The 16030-nt window shown below is 45.3% G+C and overlaps 1 protein-coding gene across 1 annotated transcript; it reads left to right on the top strand.

Annotated features, from left to right (window-relative positions):
- Nucleotides 1–11318: 11318 nt before the first annotated feature.
- Nucleotides 11319–14733, top strand: LOC138467721 (zinc finger MYM-type protein 1-like). Its single transcript, XM_069607926.1, has 2 exons — nt 11319–11550; nt 12392–14733. The coding sequence occupies exon 2, from the start codon at nt 12410–12412 to the stop codon at nt 14528–14530; it is 2121 nt and encodes a 706-aa protein (XP_069464027.1). The 5' UTR covers nt 11319–11550; nt 12392–12409; the 3' UTR covers nt 14531–14733.
- The last annotated feature ends 1297 nt before the right edge of the window (nt 14734–16030 follow it).

Raw genomic sequence — 16030 nt, 5'->3', positions numbered from 1 at the left:
TCGCCAGATCTTGGCCTTCAGCACATTTGTCCTGCATGGCTCCCATATGTAAATATAAATATGCCACTACCCTGGCAATCTTGTGGTGCTCATCCTTGGCCTTAGGGGCCATATATAGTTCACTCAGGGCCACATGTAGGGGACCCTGATCTCCCCATATATCTGACCCTGTTTCAGTGACCTGTTGTGCGATTGCCTGCAACCAGACCGTTTGGTCCTGATGAGTCCACTCACCTCTCACAAATAGCTTATGTAAGAAGTGTTCTCTGGCTATTTTCATATCTACCAAGGTCGTCATTCTGGAATTTGAGTTCCTTCCTGACTTACAGAAGTTTGTATTTTATTTTTGCAAAACAGACCTTTTCCTTAGAGCGTTCCTTTGAGGAGTGCTTTACAGCGTAACACAGCGTGGTGATCCGACCGGATATGTGTATCTGGTCAGCTGGCACACTGTATTAATCTGCAAAAGCGATAGATCTAACCCAAACGTCCGGCTCGAGCCCCCAATTTGTAAGAGGATTCAATTCAACACTACAGCTAAGTCAATGCCTAGTCCGGGATACTGAATGGAAACCCTTATTGATATATCTTTACGTCCAGTTCATGAGTTCTGGATGACTACCCCTATATAACACCCCTCTCTTGGAATCCCCCTGACCCCACTGAGCCAAGAAGTAGTTCTGTTTTGCAAGTTTAAAAGGTTTATTTGATAATTTAAACAATATACATATATATATCACACTTTATAATACATTAATAATTGAATATCACACTTAATCTGAGCAGTAATCAATAATGGGTAGTCCGGCACTGGCACACTTCTTTATAATCAATGATGAGTGGTTATAGGATGGATAAGATAGCGACAATACTTTTATGGTTTCAAATGGATGCAATGTGGAATGCAATGCAGTACAGAAAATAACTTGATAGGATTTCAGCAAAAGACAATGTAATCACTTTCTGGGACAATTCACCCCCCCCTTAATGCAATGTAAGGAGATGAATAGAATGGGACTCAGTTCTTAGGAATGCAATCAAATAGAATTCAGTTCAATTCCCCCCCAGCAGCTTATACAACAGATAGGAGTTTTGAAACACAGACCCAAGTGCTTTGAATATGGTGACAATGCAGTGAGAAATATGCTGAAAATGCTTTTAATTCCCTTCAGGAGGTTCAGGGTGAGTGGTATCTAGTTAATATTAGTCCAGGCTTACTCTAGCAATGATTCAGGGATGGTTCTTAAGAGGCAAACGAAATTTAGTAGTTCAGGCAAAAGCAGCTATCTTTTTACAAGTAAAGAAATCGGGCCAAATCGCAAATCGCGGCAGTTCTGGTTAGATTAAAATAGTTTGGATTAGATGATTTTAACTAAGAGATTGGTTCTGCACAGTTCTGCTAGGTACTCACAATATATTTAGAAATAGGCCTCGCCACAGATCTGGTCAGGTTTTGGACTGGACTCTGGTTCTGGTCTCGGCACTTCACAGTGATCTGGGTCAGCTCTCTGGTTCTGTGAACAGCGGTCTGGGTCAGCTCTGCTCTGCTGGTCTAGCCTCTCTGGATTCTGGATACTGCTCTGCTTTCTCTGGGTACAGCACTGCTTCTGGATCTTTCTGCACAGCTTTCTCTGGACCCAGCGCTGATCTGCACGGCTCCTGGATGCTGCTACCGCTGTTAGGTTTGCTGGATGCTGAGGCCTACTGAGAAGAGTTCTCAGTTTGTGGGTTTAGGCCCTTGCTTTGAGTTCTGAATCAAGTTCTTTGGAGTTTTAAAGTCTAAGTGTTGAATCTGGTATCTTCTGAATGTTGTATGGTCTGGCAGAGCGCGTTGCAGCAACGGGATTTGAATGTCCTCTCTAGCTTCCAGTGGCTCTTTTTATGTCTTTTGAAAGTGGGTGTGTGTGCAGCATCACTAGCCAGCCCCTCTAATAAACCATCTGCCTGAGTCAAGGAAGGGCTTTGTTCAAAAGGAAGCCATTTACGACTACCCAAATAAACCATCTGCCTGGGCCCTTTCTTTAGTTTCTTGCAATCCCCTGGTAATTCAATCAGAGGGTGTGTGACCTCCTTTTGGCCAGAGCAACAGAATGCAGCCAGGCCTGGGAATGCATTTGTTTGGCAAGCCCCCACTCCTGTCGGGGGTAGCTGACTGGCAGAATTCCAGTTTCCTTAAGCCAGGTTTCAGGTAAAATGTCACTTTTTGTTCCCCAGTTTTCTGCATTCAAATAAAACTAACAATTTTTACACATGCAGCTAGAATGCTGATTCTAAGTTCAAAACTATGACATTTTAACAGTGACAAACTATGTGGCAGTCACAAGTCTGTCCCTCAGTTTATTTACACATTTCGATTTTTGGTAATTTTAAATCCAGTTTCAGTTTAAGCCGCTGCAGACCTGCAGAGCTCAGCCAGTCTTGTTATAAACCTACAAGTCACTTCAGAATATAACTTTACATTGTATCCACCTCTTAGTAAGTCTTTCTTTGGCCTGCTTTGGGTTCATTTATTCAGTTTTACACAAATGTCTGGTGTTGTTTTAAAACGCCGGCTTTCTGATAATGGTGAGTACTGGTAATGCAACCATTTTTGGGATTTAAGAAAATTGATTCCCCACAGTTCTAGGTTGCTTTTGGCAATCAGCATTGCCATTCCCTATGGTTTCAGGCTACTGTGTGGGTAGCCCATGGTGGTTTTAGGCAGTGCCCTTCTGTGCCCATAACATTGGCAAAAATGGGTGGCAGCCTATTCTTCATGCATTTCCCTGGGCATTTTCTGGGAAGCTCTGGCCATCATGATGTTTTCCATGCCAGTACTGCACAGTTTTTGTGGTAGGGCTCGGATGCATGGGTAAAAACATCCCACAACGCTTAGGACCCCGATTCCAGGCTGGTGTTTCTGCACTTTGGATCCGGCGCCCGTTCCACTGATGCATTCCTCTAGCTCTTGTTATTAAAAGCTGGTGGGGTGTATCATTGGGAAGGTCTGTTATTTAATACTAGCTACTATGCATTTCCGCCTGTGCCTCGTACTTCACCTAGGTTATCCAGTCGATCCTTCCCTCTGGTAAGCTCATTGCTCTGAGAGTGTGCCTAGTATTGTGACAGTGAGCTTGTGTTTGTGTGGAGTTTGCTGTTTGGCCTCATACAGGGAAACTCTATATGGTATTGGCTTGTTTTTATGGGGTCAGGTTTGTAGGTGCTCGCAGATTTCGGTTGGTGGCTGCATGCACCGACTGCAGGTTCATGCACAGGGTGGTGAAAACATTGTCGCACTGCATTTATCGTGCCCGTTTTACCCCTTTCGTTGGGCAGTTGGCCTGGTTGCAGACAGGGGTATGATGAGCAAATTTGATTTGGCAATCATGTTTAATTAGGTGTCACATATCGGTTATATTTGCAAGACCACCCGCTGTGCTATGTCAACAAAGTATTTTGTTATAATATGGAAGTTGATTGCTCAGAGGGGGAGATTTGAATCCGGATGTTAGTAGGGCCTCTGTTTTCGGATTTATAATAATAGACTTTAATAATAATCTCTATTGTGTTATAGCTCAATGAGCTTTACACAAATCAAACATAACAAATAAAATCAATACACTTAATCACCGAACACATATCAAAGTGTTATCAAAAGAACATTTCAGTAAAAACAAACACATTAAACTCCTTATTCCTTACTTACAGTGAAAGTCTTAAACATTCAATATCTTTGTCAAGATTTTGACAGTTAGTTCCCCAAACAGTTTAGGCAAAGCTTTTTAATGAGTGCCCAAACACGATACAAGGACAGCTGTGAAGAAATTGATTTCGTATTTAGGTAGGAGCCCCAAAAAGTGTTTGGGCCTCATTACACGGTAGGAGGTAACCATGGTGGTATTAGCGCCATGGCTACCGCCTTACCGCCTTCTTGGTCCGGGTAGGCGGTATGGGGACTTACCGGGTCATTCCGACCCTGGAGGACCTGGTAAGTCCCCATGCCAATTACCATTCCCCATTCCCATTCGAGCCTCCATAGGGCTCAATGGGAATGGGGAAGGAGCTACTAACGGTACCACTTTTAGCGGTACCGTTATTAGCTCTGAAGTCCCTCAGCGGGTCCCGTCCTTAACGTGTGGTCTGACCACGCGTTAAGGACGGGACCCGCTGGGGGACCTCGTAGTAGGACGGTAAGCGATTACCGGCACCGGTGCCCTTACCGGTGCCAGTAATCCCTTACCGCCTACTGTGTAATGAGGCCCTGTGTCTTGATTGACTCATGTGTGAACCAGTCCGCCCAAGTTACTTGGACCCAGTTTTACCAACTCCATAAGGTCGCGTTTTGCAGTTTTTATTTCATTTGGTAACTTACAAATACGGCAGTAATGCTCCTTAGCGTCCAGACGTAGCTGGGGGTCACGAACAGCAAGTAGGGGCAGTTCATTTATACGCAATATCAGTAAGAAACGTCTTACATCTGGCTCAGGGCACAGCAATAAGTAAGGTTGTGTCTTCCTGTATTGATGTATCACAGTAGCTACAGCTTCGTAGCACTTTAAATTCACTAGATGCACGTCGTTATTGTACCAATACCATCTGTTAATTTTATTCTCAAAAGACAGTTTCGTCTTGCACTACTGCCCCCCAGCATCTAAATTTGGATACCACTCAATTTTTGAGACTAGATCGTCATTCAAAGCTGCATAAGTCCTACCCCTAAGCAATGCCTCCCTTTCCCAGTCTACACAAAGACAAGTCAATAATCTACATGTAGGGTTCATTCGGGATGTGATGTAAAGTACGCCTCTGGATCTGAGTGCCATACCCTGCAAGGAAGTCAGACACAGTCCCAAAAGGACAAATTCAACCGGACATGATGGACGCAGGCCCAGCAAACTGCGCCAGAAAGAACCATCTGAAGTGTTGTCTAGCCATGTAAGATCTTGAATTGCTAAAGCGTCTAGTCAGTATAAGTTAGTCGGGCAGAAGCACTATTTGTAAAGGAGGATAATGCCAGCAAGTGAAAAGCCAGCTTATTATCGTGCCACTTTCCTTATTTGATCGGTAAGCTGTCTGGCCCTTCTAATCTTCTTCTCAACCATATTTCCATATCCTGATACTCCCAATTCGACACCCAAATACTGATAGGCTGCTGTATAGTTGATTACTCCCAATTTTGGTTTACAGTTTCACCCTATTGACCTTTTTATTAGATATCAACATAGTATGTGTTTTGTCGAAATGAATGGCCAAATAATGCTTCACAGCAAACCCTGACAGTTCTTTCAGCATGTTTTTCATGCCTGCAATAGACCAGGTCGTCAGCATATAGCATGGCAATTAAGGGAAAATTGCCAATCTTTGGTGGGTATGTGGATTTACCCTTTAAACGTTGCGGCAGATCTGTAATATATAGGTTAAAATACAGGTGAGCCAAGGCACAACCTTGCTTGACTCCCCTGTTGATCTGCACCAAGGATATCTCAGTGCCCTCATTGTCCAGACGTACACACGCCCAGTTTTGTGGTCCAGTTCCCTCAATATCTGCAGCAAACAAGTTGGGCATCCAAACTTCCTTAATTTAGCCTATAAGGTATTTCTTTGCACTTGGTCAAACACTGATCAAAAATCAACAAATGTTACATATAGAGCTGGGCCGTCTTTCTTACAGGCACCTTTTAACAAGAATCTAAGCGCTCTAATATTATGGACTGTGACTGAGTCAGGCCGAAATACTGTCTGGAAAGGAGGAAGAATGTCTTTTTCTCCACCCATTTCTGCATCTCCTTCAAAATCAGAGCTGAAAAAGCTTGCCTCTGACGTCCAACATGGACAGCAGTCAGTAGTTGTTATCATTCAGCCCATCTCCTTTTTTTTTATATATAGGCACAAAGACAGACTGCAGCCATGAGGAGGGCACCTTATGTTCCCTGCAAACCCAAGGAAATAATATCAGCAAAACCTGGTCCAAGTTATCAGGGTCATTATTTAGGACAACATTAGCGAGGCCATTAGGACCCGGTGATCTAGAATTCTTCAACTTAACTATTACCTCTTTAAATGCATTCCCCTTTCAACTGCAATGGCTAGGCGGGACCTATACCGATTTTCGGATTTATAATACATCAACAATCAGTTCCTCAGTGCTCTATGGGTACTGGTAAGAAATACAAGTTGTTTTGTGCGTTTGTAGTTGTAAAGCAGAGGCAGGCAGGGAAGCGGAGCCAGGTGGGGAAAAAGAAAGGGCTGAATCACCTGTTCCTAGGGAGGCAGGTGGAAGAGTAGGCTAACACTTTCATCCAGAGCAGGTAAGGACAGGGAACCGGACCTAGACCAAACAGCATTTCCCATCCGCAACTCACCTCGAGGCCACACCTTCATGTCTCTCTCTGATGCGATGCGGCCGAATGAGTGGGTGCCGTATGGCCAGCGTTGCAGCCAGTGGCGGCTGCTATGATAGGGCGGCCGGGCGCCGCCCCCCCCAAAAAAAGAGAGAAGCTAAAAGAGATTCAGTCAGAGAACTTCTCTGATTGAATCTCTTTTAGCTTTAGTGCTGCTGCATTTCCTTTGCCAACAGCGTGGGGGCGCTGTGGCAAGGAAATAGGCCTGCCCGGCATTCACAGTGGGACCGTGGGGCGCGTCCCAATTTAGTAATTTTTTTTCTATAGTAGAGGCGTGGAGCTCGTAGCTCCACGCACTCTACGTAGCCCCTTTAATTAGAAGCCTGGCGGGGCGCTTCAGGGGTGGCCCCGCCAGTATGAAATGTGCGCAAACAGCGCAGTTCCCCTCCCCTGCCATCGATACAGTAATGTCATTGGCTGACAAACAGCCAATGAGATTACTGTATCTATGCAGGGTGTGTGCGTGCGCGCGCCTGCGCGCCTTCACACCCTGTTTGTTGACTTCAGTTCTTTCTTTCCAGCCATCAACAACACAAGTGTGCTGCTGCCCCACCCAGTGACCAGGCGCCGCTGCGGACCGGTAAGTACCCTTTCTTCTCTGGGCCCGGGGACGGGAGTGTTACTTACATTATTACACTCCCCTCCCCGAGCCCAAACTATGTGGTCCACCACACGGCCAGGGCCAGGGCCCAACCCCACACTGAACGATGTGTAGGCCAGGGCCTACACGTTGTTCAGTGTTGCAGTGCCGAGCTGACTGCCGTCAGCTTGGGGCGAGACAGTACTAGAAGCGGGCCGCCCGCTACACAAGGCTCGCCCCAAGTTGACGGCAGTCAGCTCGGCGGGGGCCGCCTGCGGCCTGGGCCTAGCCTACTTTTGTTTACCCCTGGTCCGTGCGTGGCCCAAGGGCCTTGCCTTGGGCCACGCCGGATCGGGACGCAAGGCCCAGGGCAGGCAGGCGTGCACTGCTGCTGCACTGCAGTGCTGCAGCTGCCCATACAGCGGCCCGCGACCACTCCGCATCTGCTATTGTGCCGTTTTATATTTTCGGCATTTTTCAACAAAAAATGCCGAAAATATAAAACGGCACAAGTCACCCGGGAGAGCCCTGGCAGGGAGAGGCTCTGCCAGGGCTCTCCCTGCTGGTGACTTGTGCCGTTTTATATTTTCGGCATTTTTTGTTGAAAAATGCCGAAAATATAAAACGGCACAATAGCAGATGCGGAGTGGTCGCGGGCCGCTGTATGGGCAGCTGCAGCAGTGCAGCAGCAGTGCACGCCTGCCTGCCCTGGCCCTTGCGTCCCGATCCGGCGTGGCCCAAGGCAAGGCCCTTGGGCCACGCACGGACCAGGTAAACGAAATCGAAAAATGCCGAAAATAAAACGGCACAATTAGCAGATGCGCCGGGGCCCGGAGTGGTTGCGGCTGAGTTGCACTCATGTATTGCAAACGATGCATACACATTGTACAATCAGCCATGCGTAGCGTGCACACACCCAGCAGCCACACTGACTGCATAGCCTTGCTCGTACCTCAGTGTGGCTGGGTGTGTGCACGCTACGCATGGCTGATTGTACAATGTGTGTGTGCATCGTTTGCAATACATGAGTGCAACTCAGCCGCGACCACTCCGGGCCCCGGCGCATGGTCCATCAGACATGCCTATCTGGCTGATGGAGTGACGAGCGAGCGTGCGCACTCTGGAGGGTATACATAACCTATGTATACCCTCCAGAGTGCGCACGCTCGCTCGTCACTCCATCAGCCATGATCAGTCATGCTCTTCACACACGCAGCCTCGCTGATTGCACCCCTTCATAATCAGTACCATCAGCGGTGCTTATTTGAAAAATAAGGATGAAATTAACTTGGCAGTACTTTAAGCCTGCATACAGTTGCACTCATACCTGCCTAACCTCTGAGTTTAGCCCGCAGACTCAGGGTTTTCACGCTCTTCTCTGGGAAGAGTGTGGAGTCTCTGTTTTATCACACCAGTGACCAGGCTCAGAATTGCTGCGGCTAAGGGATTCAGATGGGCTGGCGCAGTCAACATTGAAGCGGCTATGGCGGCACTTGCCGCACCTGCACCCCTAAAAAAGGGTGTTTTTAAAATTGTCAATCATTTTCTAAAGGGTTACCTGTATTTGTTCCTGCCAGGGAAGCGCTGATCAAGGGCGTGATAAAATGTTAGATGTCTCAGCAGGACTATCCAGGCTGCGGGCATTTTCCCCTCATTCTGTTTCTTTTAAGTAACCCACTTGGCACTTCTTATTAAAGGCATTAGCAGAAAAGTGAATGGGAATGGTCAATTTCTCTGTGAAGCCACAGCTCATTGGGATGGGCTGCTTAGCATTTAAAAGCCCCATAATCTGCATCTATGCTAAAGTAAATACCAGACTAACAATCCATACTAGTTTGTGCCTTGTCTGCATGGTTGACATGAAAACAATGTTTTTACCCTTTATGAGGCATTGCATATTTTTTTTTCGTCCTGCATAACAAGATGCATGCCAGTGTGAAATGACAGAACTGCATTCTGGGACCCGTAGTAGTCTTGTAGTTATAACAGGGAAACTAGGGTATATTCCCAGAATCAACTTAAAGAGGCTGGAAGGCCGTCTCTGAATGGAATGGTGTCTGGGCGCAAATTTCAAAATGATGTTTGGAGGTCCCTTTCCCTTCAGCTGAGAAGACCTGCCTGCACATGTGAGCAAAAATGCCTCTATCTGGAATAGTGCAAGGTTTTCCAGGTGCAAAAGGTCCCTGTCGAAATGGTAAATGAGTTTTTTTGAGGGTGGTTTCATTTGATGCAGTTTTCTACGCAGTTTATCCTTTTGACACTTTGGCAGAGCCTCGTGTGACTGGGCGGAGTCTTGTGTGGATATGGGCATACAGCTCACTCAGGGATTTTTTTTCTAAAAGTAGGCAGGCCTGGCTGCACTGCACGTCGTCTGCTGTGGGACTCCTCTCCTAGGAGGTGTACCCTGGCTTAGCCACCAGTGCTATCCTAGGCAGCCACTGGACACCTGGCCTGGGTAGAAAGGGCTGAACTCAAGCCTCAGGAGACCCCAGCACCTCAGATCAGCCTGGTTTGCCCCTGGGATGTATTTTTGGGATGGGGAAGGGTCGTCGTGCTACCATCTCCCCTCATTCAGTCCTCTTTTACAAACGATAGTGAGACTCCACTTGGCTGGAGCCTCAACTTGTAGAGTGAGAAGTGCGCAATACAATTTAACGCATGGATGGTCTGGCAGTGGCTGGCACACTCATAAACTGGTAGACACAGTGACCGTATTACAGAATCGGGCACGCCGAGTCAGGCATGTATCTTTAAGTGCTTGAGAAATTGACCTGTTTCGGATATGATTTCATTTATATCAATTATTTAAAACATGTCACTTGTTTCTTTGTCAGTCATGTATATATTCCATTATCGCAACACTTGTTTTTACTCTTCTGAGTGCGTATAACTAACACCCAAAAAAAGTATATGGCAAGTAGTACTATTCAAAACAATACTGCCTACTGTTTGTTTGCTTTATTCATGAACAACACAGAACAGGGAAACCTGGTAAGCACTATGAGAACTGGGTAAATTAATTAGCACAATCAACACTCTTCCCTAAAGGAAAACAGGCGCGCTATAAATAAAATATCATATCATGCCTCTGTCCTTCCCTGGAATTGGCCATTACCATTTTAAAGTGCTAGCAAATAGCTTACATGACCTCGCATGGGGTATTCTGGTCGCAGCACCAGTCATTATCCGTGTGATGTCATCTGTGTGTTCATTCCATAATCACTAAAGATGTTATGTTTAAAAACGAAAGACCCCCGAAAAACGGTCTTACTAGAAGCTTGCTGGTGTCTTGTGCTCATTAGCTTGGCGCACGGCAGCCTGACTGTTGCAAGGCTTCCTCGTGCAGCCATTAGCTGCGCAGCGCATGGCAGTGAACTTGCACAGCCATTTCATTAAAAACAGCCCGCGGGTGTATGTTTAATAGATTTAGCCTGTTCGGAAACCATCTGAAGGGTTTATATCTCATGATGGCACGGCACACTATTAATCATTAAAGTTCTCAAGCCTTTTAAAATCCCAACAAGTCCTCAGGCGGAATCCCGGGTGGGAGCCGCAGTGAGGAGCTGCGGTAGCATCAAAAGCAGGGACGGCGTCAGGGCATTTCAAACCTTTCAAATGAAAGGGGCCTTGAGCCTCAGAGGGGCCCTGAGCAACTGCCCCCATGTTGGCAGTCTGCAGTCTTCACAAATAGCAACATATTCTTTTCATTCCTGGGTTTAAATGTGCATGTGTAATTAACTGTCAGCCTGTGCTTCTTCTTCTTGCTGTTTACCCACCTTCCCCTTTGACCTCGGCTCACTGCCTTGTGTTGTGCTTGCTTGATCTGTCTACCTTCATCCCTTCATTCCTTGTTGTGGCCAGGCACAGCTGTAGCACAGCTACACTTGCCAGGCACAGTGCCACTTGCCAGACACAGCTGTAGCAGAATTAACTACCCGTTGTTCTAGAAGCAGAAACATGGTGCAAGTTCCTGGACATCATGATCTAATAGCAGTGCCTGGCAGAAGCTTGCACCGTATGCACAAGGCCAAAATATTGGCTTTGTCAATGCTTGTGTTGAACAGGATCTCAGTGGCTTTGCCAATGCTGTTTTTAACAGGACTTCAGCGAAGGACACGCAGAGTGCTTATAAATCGGGTGCCTGAAGGGCTGCAGCAAATTAATTTTGTAATGTGAGCTCCGCAAAGCACACTTTTAAAGCCCCAGAACGAAAACATTACAAAAATGTATATATTGCAGCGTTATACAACTGATGACTGGCACATGGTGGTAGTTGCTGGTACTTTCTTTACGCATTGTACTAATGATTATTCTGGTGCAGTTTCAATGTTACAAGCAGTTAACTCTCTCTCCTTCATGTGTGAAAACCATTTTAATACTGCTCTAAGCCTATGTTGCCCTTTCTCAGATCAGTCTCTCGCTTTCTCTTTACAGACCATCAGCAACACCTTACATGAACAAATCCAACCAGTCCAGGGCAATTGTGCAACTAAAAACATCAGACTTCAACCTCCACAGTGCACCTTCCGGGATTTGGATTTCCCATAGCCTGCGAAGGAGTTCATTGCAGTGACCATTCTCCAGAACGAGGTGAGCTAGCATGAGTCTTTTGTAGGGTTTGGTGCTCAGGGCACTCTAACTCTGTTTGTGTTCATCTGTAGTAAAGAAGGCACACAGCTATCTTGGTTAAAAAAAATGTGAAAAGAAGCCCATGTTTGTGGGGATCAATGAGGTGGGGGAAAATCTGATGAACAGTACAGACTACAGAATGGCATCTATGACTAGCTGAGAGGGTGGCATGTGAAAATCGAAAGTCATACATATAATGCAAAAAGGCCTGCTTATGGTTCAACGGAAGCAAACCTGTCCATTTGGAAACTGTTTTTCGAAGGATAGGATGAGGTGGTGGTTCCCACTTACCTCATGATGTCCTGGTATCATCCAGTTGAATGGTATACAGTAATTTGTTTTACTGCTGTAAAATCCCACAGTCTTTCAAACATCAGAATACCTTCTTTCTAATCTTCACCGTTGCTCCCACAGTGCTTGGGAGGGGTTGGGGTTGTGTCATGCAGTCAGAAAAATCTCCCTACATTCTAAACAATGTTTTTTTTAGAACAGTATTAACAGAACAAACTTGCCTCATTTCTTCCATAAGTACTCATTTGCCAAACAAGCTGCAATATGTACTGTGTGGCTGGTGTCACATTTGCTAATGGGCATGTGTGTTAACGCATGCATAGATAACATCAGCAATTATACTCAACTGTACTGGTCGATGATAAGTACAGCAGAGTTGTGTATAATTGCAGACGCTATCTGTGTCTAGTACCGACTAATTATACTTATGTGTTATTGAAGAGCATACCTAACAATGACTACATGATCCCATCTACATATACATGTACATAATCATTTTGCTTATTAACAGGTGTCACTGTTGCTGAAAATGAATTCAGTGGACCAATTACTCTCAAAACCATTTTCCGGACTCGCACACAGTGAAAAACTGGAGGTGAAAAGACTAGGGCCTGATCGGCCAGATGTAAAAATTGAACAGTCCGCAAAAGATAGGGGAAAGGCTTACACACGCACATTTTCCATGGTGTGGTATGAAAAGAAGACATGGCTCACTGGTAGCATTGCTAAGCGGTCTTTGTTCTGCTTCCCTTGCCTGCTGTTTGGAGGTGAAACGGCCTGGACAAAAACCGGAGTCACTGACTTAAAGCATTTGTCAGAAAAAACCAAGAGACATGAATCGTGCAAATCTCATATTGAGAATATATTACAGCTGCGCATGTTGGGAAGTGTGAACATTGCAACACAGTTGGATGATGCCTATCGCCGGAGCGTGATGAGGCATAATGAGGATGTGGATAAAAACCGATACATCTTGTCAAAGTTAATAGACTGTGTGCGTTTTTGTGGTGCGTTTGAATTGGCTTTACGTGGCCATGATGAAACTGAAGACTCTTTAAATCCTGGTGTGTTTAGAGGCCTGGTGGATTTTGTATCCAGCATAGACAGTGCAATGGAACTACACTTAAAAAATGCAACAGTATTCAAGGGCACTTCAAAAACAATTCAGAATGAACTGCTGGACTGCATGCTCACGGTCACCAGAGAGATCATTGTAGAGCAGTTAAAATGCACTGATTATGTGGCTATTCAGGCAGACGATACAACTGATATTTCCACTAAGACTCAGTCTGTGCTAGTCTATCGCTACATTGATGAACGATACAGAATTGTTGAAAGGTTTTATGGATTCTCTGATCTGAAAGACTCTAGTGCGCAGACCATTGCTACTGCCATAATGGAAAAATTGGACAAAGTATTCCCTGAAGATTGCCACAAAAAAAAAGTAATTGCGCAAACATATGATGGTGCGAGTGTAATGAGGGGGGTGTCTGGTGGAGTCCAAAAGAAAGTAGCTGAAGTGTATCCAAATGCACATTATGTACATTGCTATGCACACCAGCTTAACCTCATCATTGAACAGGCTGTTTCAAATATCTCACAAGCTCGAGTTTTCTTTTTGGATATCTCTGGCTTCTGTACATTTTTTTCTCGTTCTCCAAAAAGAACCGCAGTTCTAGATGAGGTTTCAGATTCCAGACTTCCAAAACCATCTCGCACTCGCTGGAGCTACCATATTCGGGTAGTGGAAGCCATATATCGGCACAGGGAAGCACTCCGTACATGCTTTGAGAAAATTATTGAAAGACGGACTGATTTTGAGGGGGTTACTGTGCATGAGGCCCAGGGATTCATTCGAACTCTGAAAGAGAAGGAGTGCCTTTTCTTCCTTTTTTTGTTCAATGACATAATGCCCCATGTCGACATTTTATATAACCAGCTTCAGAAGCGAGACATTGACTCTGTGTATGTGCAGAAAGCTACTGAAACTTTTATCAAGTGCATTGGCAGAGTACGTGAAAGCACTGACAATCTGGAAGCTAAATTTCCATCAGAGGCAACTTTTTCAGGTCGCAATGCAAATATGAACACTTTGAATCGTTTGGCTAAAGAAGTATGTGATATTATAGTTACACAAGCCCAAGAACGCTTTGCATTTACTAACCACTTGGAGGGGGCCAAATTGTTGCAGAGTGACCTATTTCAAACACATGGACAGTCTTTTCCCAATGAAGCACTGAATGCAACTGTCCAAGCGTACCCCATGTTAAACAAGGAAAGACTGCGCACTGAGCTTTCAATTGTTTATGAGAGACCAGAATTCTGTAGTTCAAGTGGGGCAATTTCTTTATTAAAATTGTTCGTTGAAAACAATCTCGAAGAAGCATTTAGTGAGACAATGCAGTTATTAAAAATTCTGATTACTACACCCATGACAACAGCTGAGTCTGAGCGCTGTTTCTCCACCCTGAAGCGAATTAAAACATTCTTGAGAAACACAATGACTGAGGATCGTCTGAATGCTTTGGCCATGCTGTCCATGGAAAAACAACTAATTCAAGAGATCCCTGACTTCAATACACGGACTATTGATAAATTTGCCTCTCTGAAAAATAGACGTGCACAATTTGTGTACAAACTTTCAAAATGATTGACCAGTGAATGTTCTGTTACAAACGAGCTATTTGCAGTTATTTTGTGGGTTACCTTGAATTCTTTGTTTCAATGGCCTTATATATGTTAGGATTTTGTTTAAGGTTGCAGTGATCTATTTGACAGAACAGTGAGAAATGTGAAGTATGTTTTGATGTTATGGTTGTTGGTTGATAATAAAGCACTCAACATAGTAAACTATTTCTGTTGCATTTTTCTCCATGCAATATGTATGTGCCATTTCTGAGACCTGTGCATTCCACGTGTTGCAACTTTGAGCAACTGACGCAATGGCAACTCAGCGAGGCAGACAGCCATTAGAGGTAGGACAAATATGTCGCATTAATTAAGTGGTTAAAAACTAAAGTCATATTTTAGCTTAGTTTCCCCCTTTCAGAAAATGCCTCAAATCCCACCTTAGTAAGAGGATGAACGCATGTGAATGCCAGTAACAGCATGACAAACATGTTTCCATCATTACTGACTATATAATGAATTTATTTATGCATACACCATAGTACCAGCTATTCCCAGTACAAGCTGCTGTAAAATACACCATCACACTTGCACACGTAAGAATAGTGTACCACCATTAATATGTAAAACCGAATGCTTTTTTCATATTTCGGTGGGTTTTTTGGACAGTAAATTGCACATTTTGTAGGCCATTTTTCCAAAATTTTCGCGGGGGGAGAACCCCCCCGCACCCCCCTTGGGGGGGGTGGGCTCGCGCGCAGCGCGCGCTCGCGTCTATATTCGCCCTGGGAAATTTACGCCCCACCAGCTTTCAAACTCACCAGCCGCCACTGGTTGCAGCCATGTCTCCCGTGTGAGGGATAGACACCGCGCTGGGGCGGGGGGCGGAGGTCACCCATATGCAGCACTCGATTGGCCCAGATGGGCCCATGGACAACGGGAGGCGGGAATACTGGGAATAGACACAGTCAGTACCAACAGGAAGGGGCAGGTGAATTGTCCCGGATGGCAGCTCTTGTAGGAGGCGGGCCTCTGCTGATCCAGCCTTTGATGGTGGGCTTACCCAGCCACAAAGGAATAGGAGAAAGCTGATTGAAGGCCACTTTTACCCAACCAGAGAAATACTTTGACAGTGAAGAAACTGCCATGGGATATATATATTATTTTACTTGACTGATATAAGAACTCAGAATTAAAGATATCATCCATCACGGATCCTGTCTTTTTTTTTTTAATTTTACTTTTTTAAAGCGCTCACACAGCCCGCAGGCATCGAGGCGCTGTTACAGGAATTGTTTGTGCAATTGTTTTCTCTTGTCTATTTATAACGTGCTTAAGCGCAGACCCGGGGATCGAACCTGTGTTGCTTCTTGTCATCTTGCTTCCAAGGTGCGCACGTTGCCGCTGTGCTATCCTCCTCCTGGGACTACTTTCACAGTAGTATATGGCAAGGGCTATGCCTTTTTCTTCCCAGGTCTTTATCTTCCTTTTGATTCACTTCCTGGCATTTGCGGCCCCTGAT

The sequence above is a fragment of the Ambystoma mexicanum genome, chromosome 4q, assembly GCF_040938575.1.
Source record: "Ambystoma mexicanum isolate Mex_15411 chromosome 4q, UKY_AmexF1_1, whole genome shotgun sequence".
Taxonomy (NCBI): Eukaryota; Metazoa; Chordata; class Amphibia; order Caudata; family Ambystomatidae; genus Ambystoma; species Ambystoma mexicanum.
This window is presented reverse-complemented; position numbering and strand designations above follow the sequence as displayed.

Excerpts from the sequence above, each read along its gene's own strand:
- LOC138467721 (XM_069607926.1), top strand. The coding sequence starts at position 12,410 with ATGAATTCAGTGGACCAATTACTCTCAAAACCATTTTCCGGACTCGCA.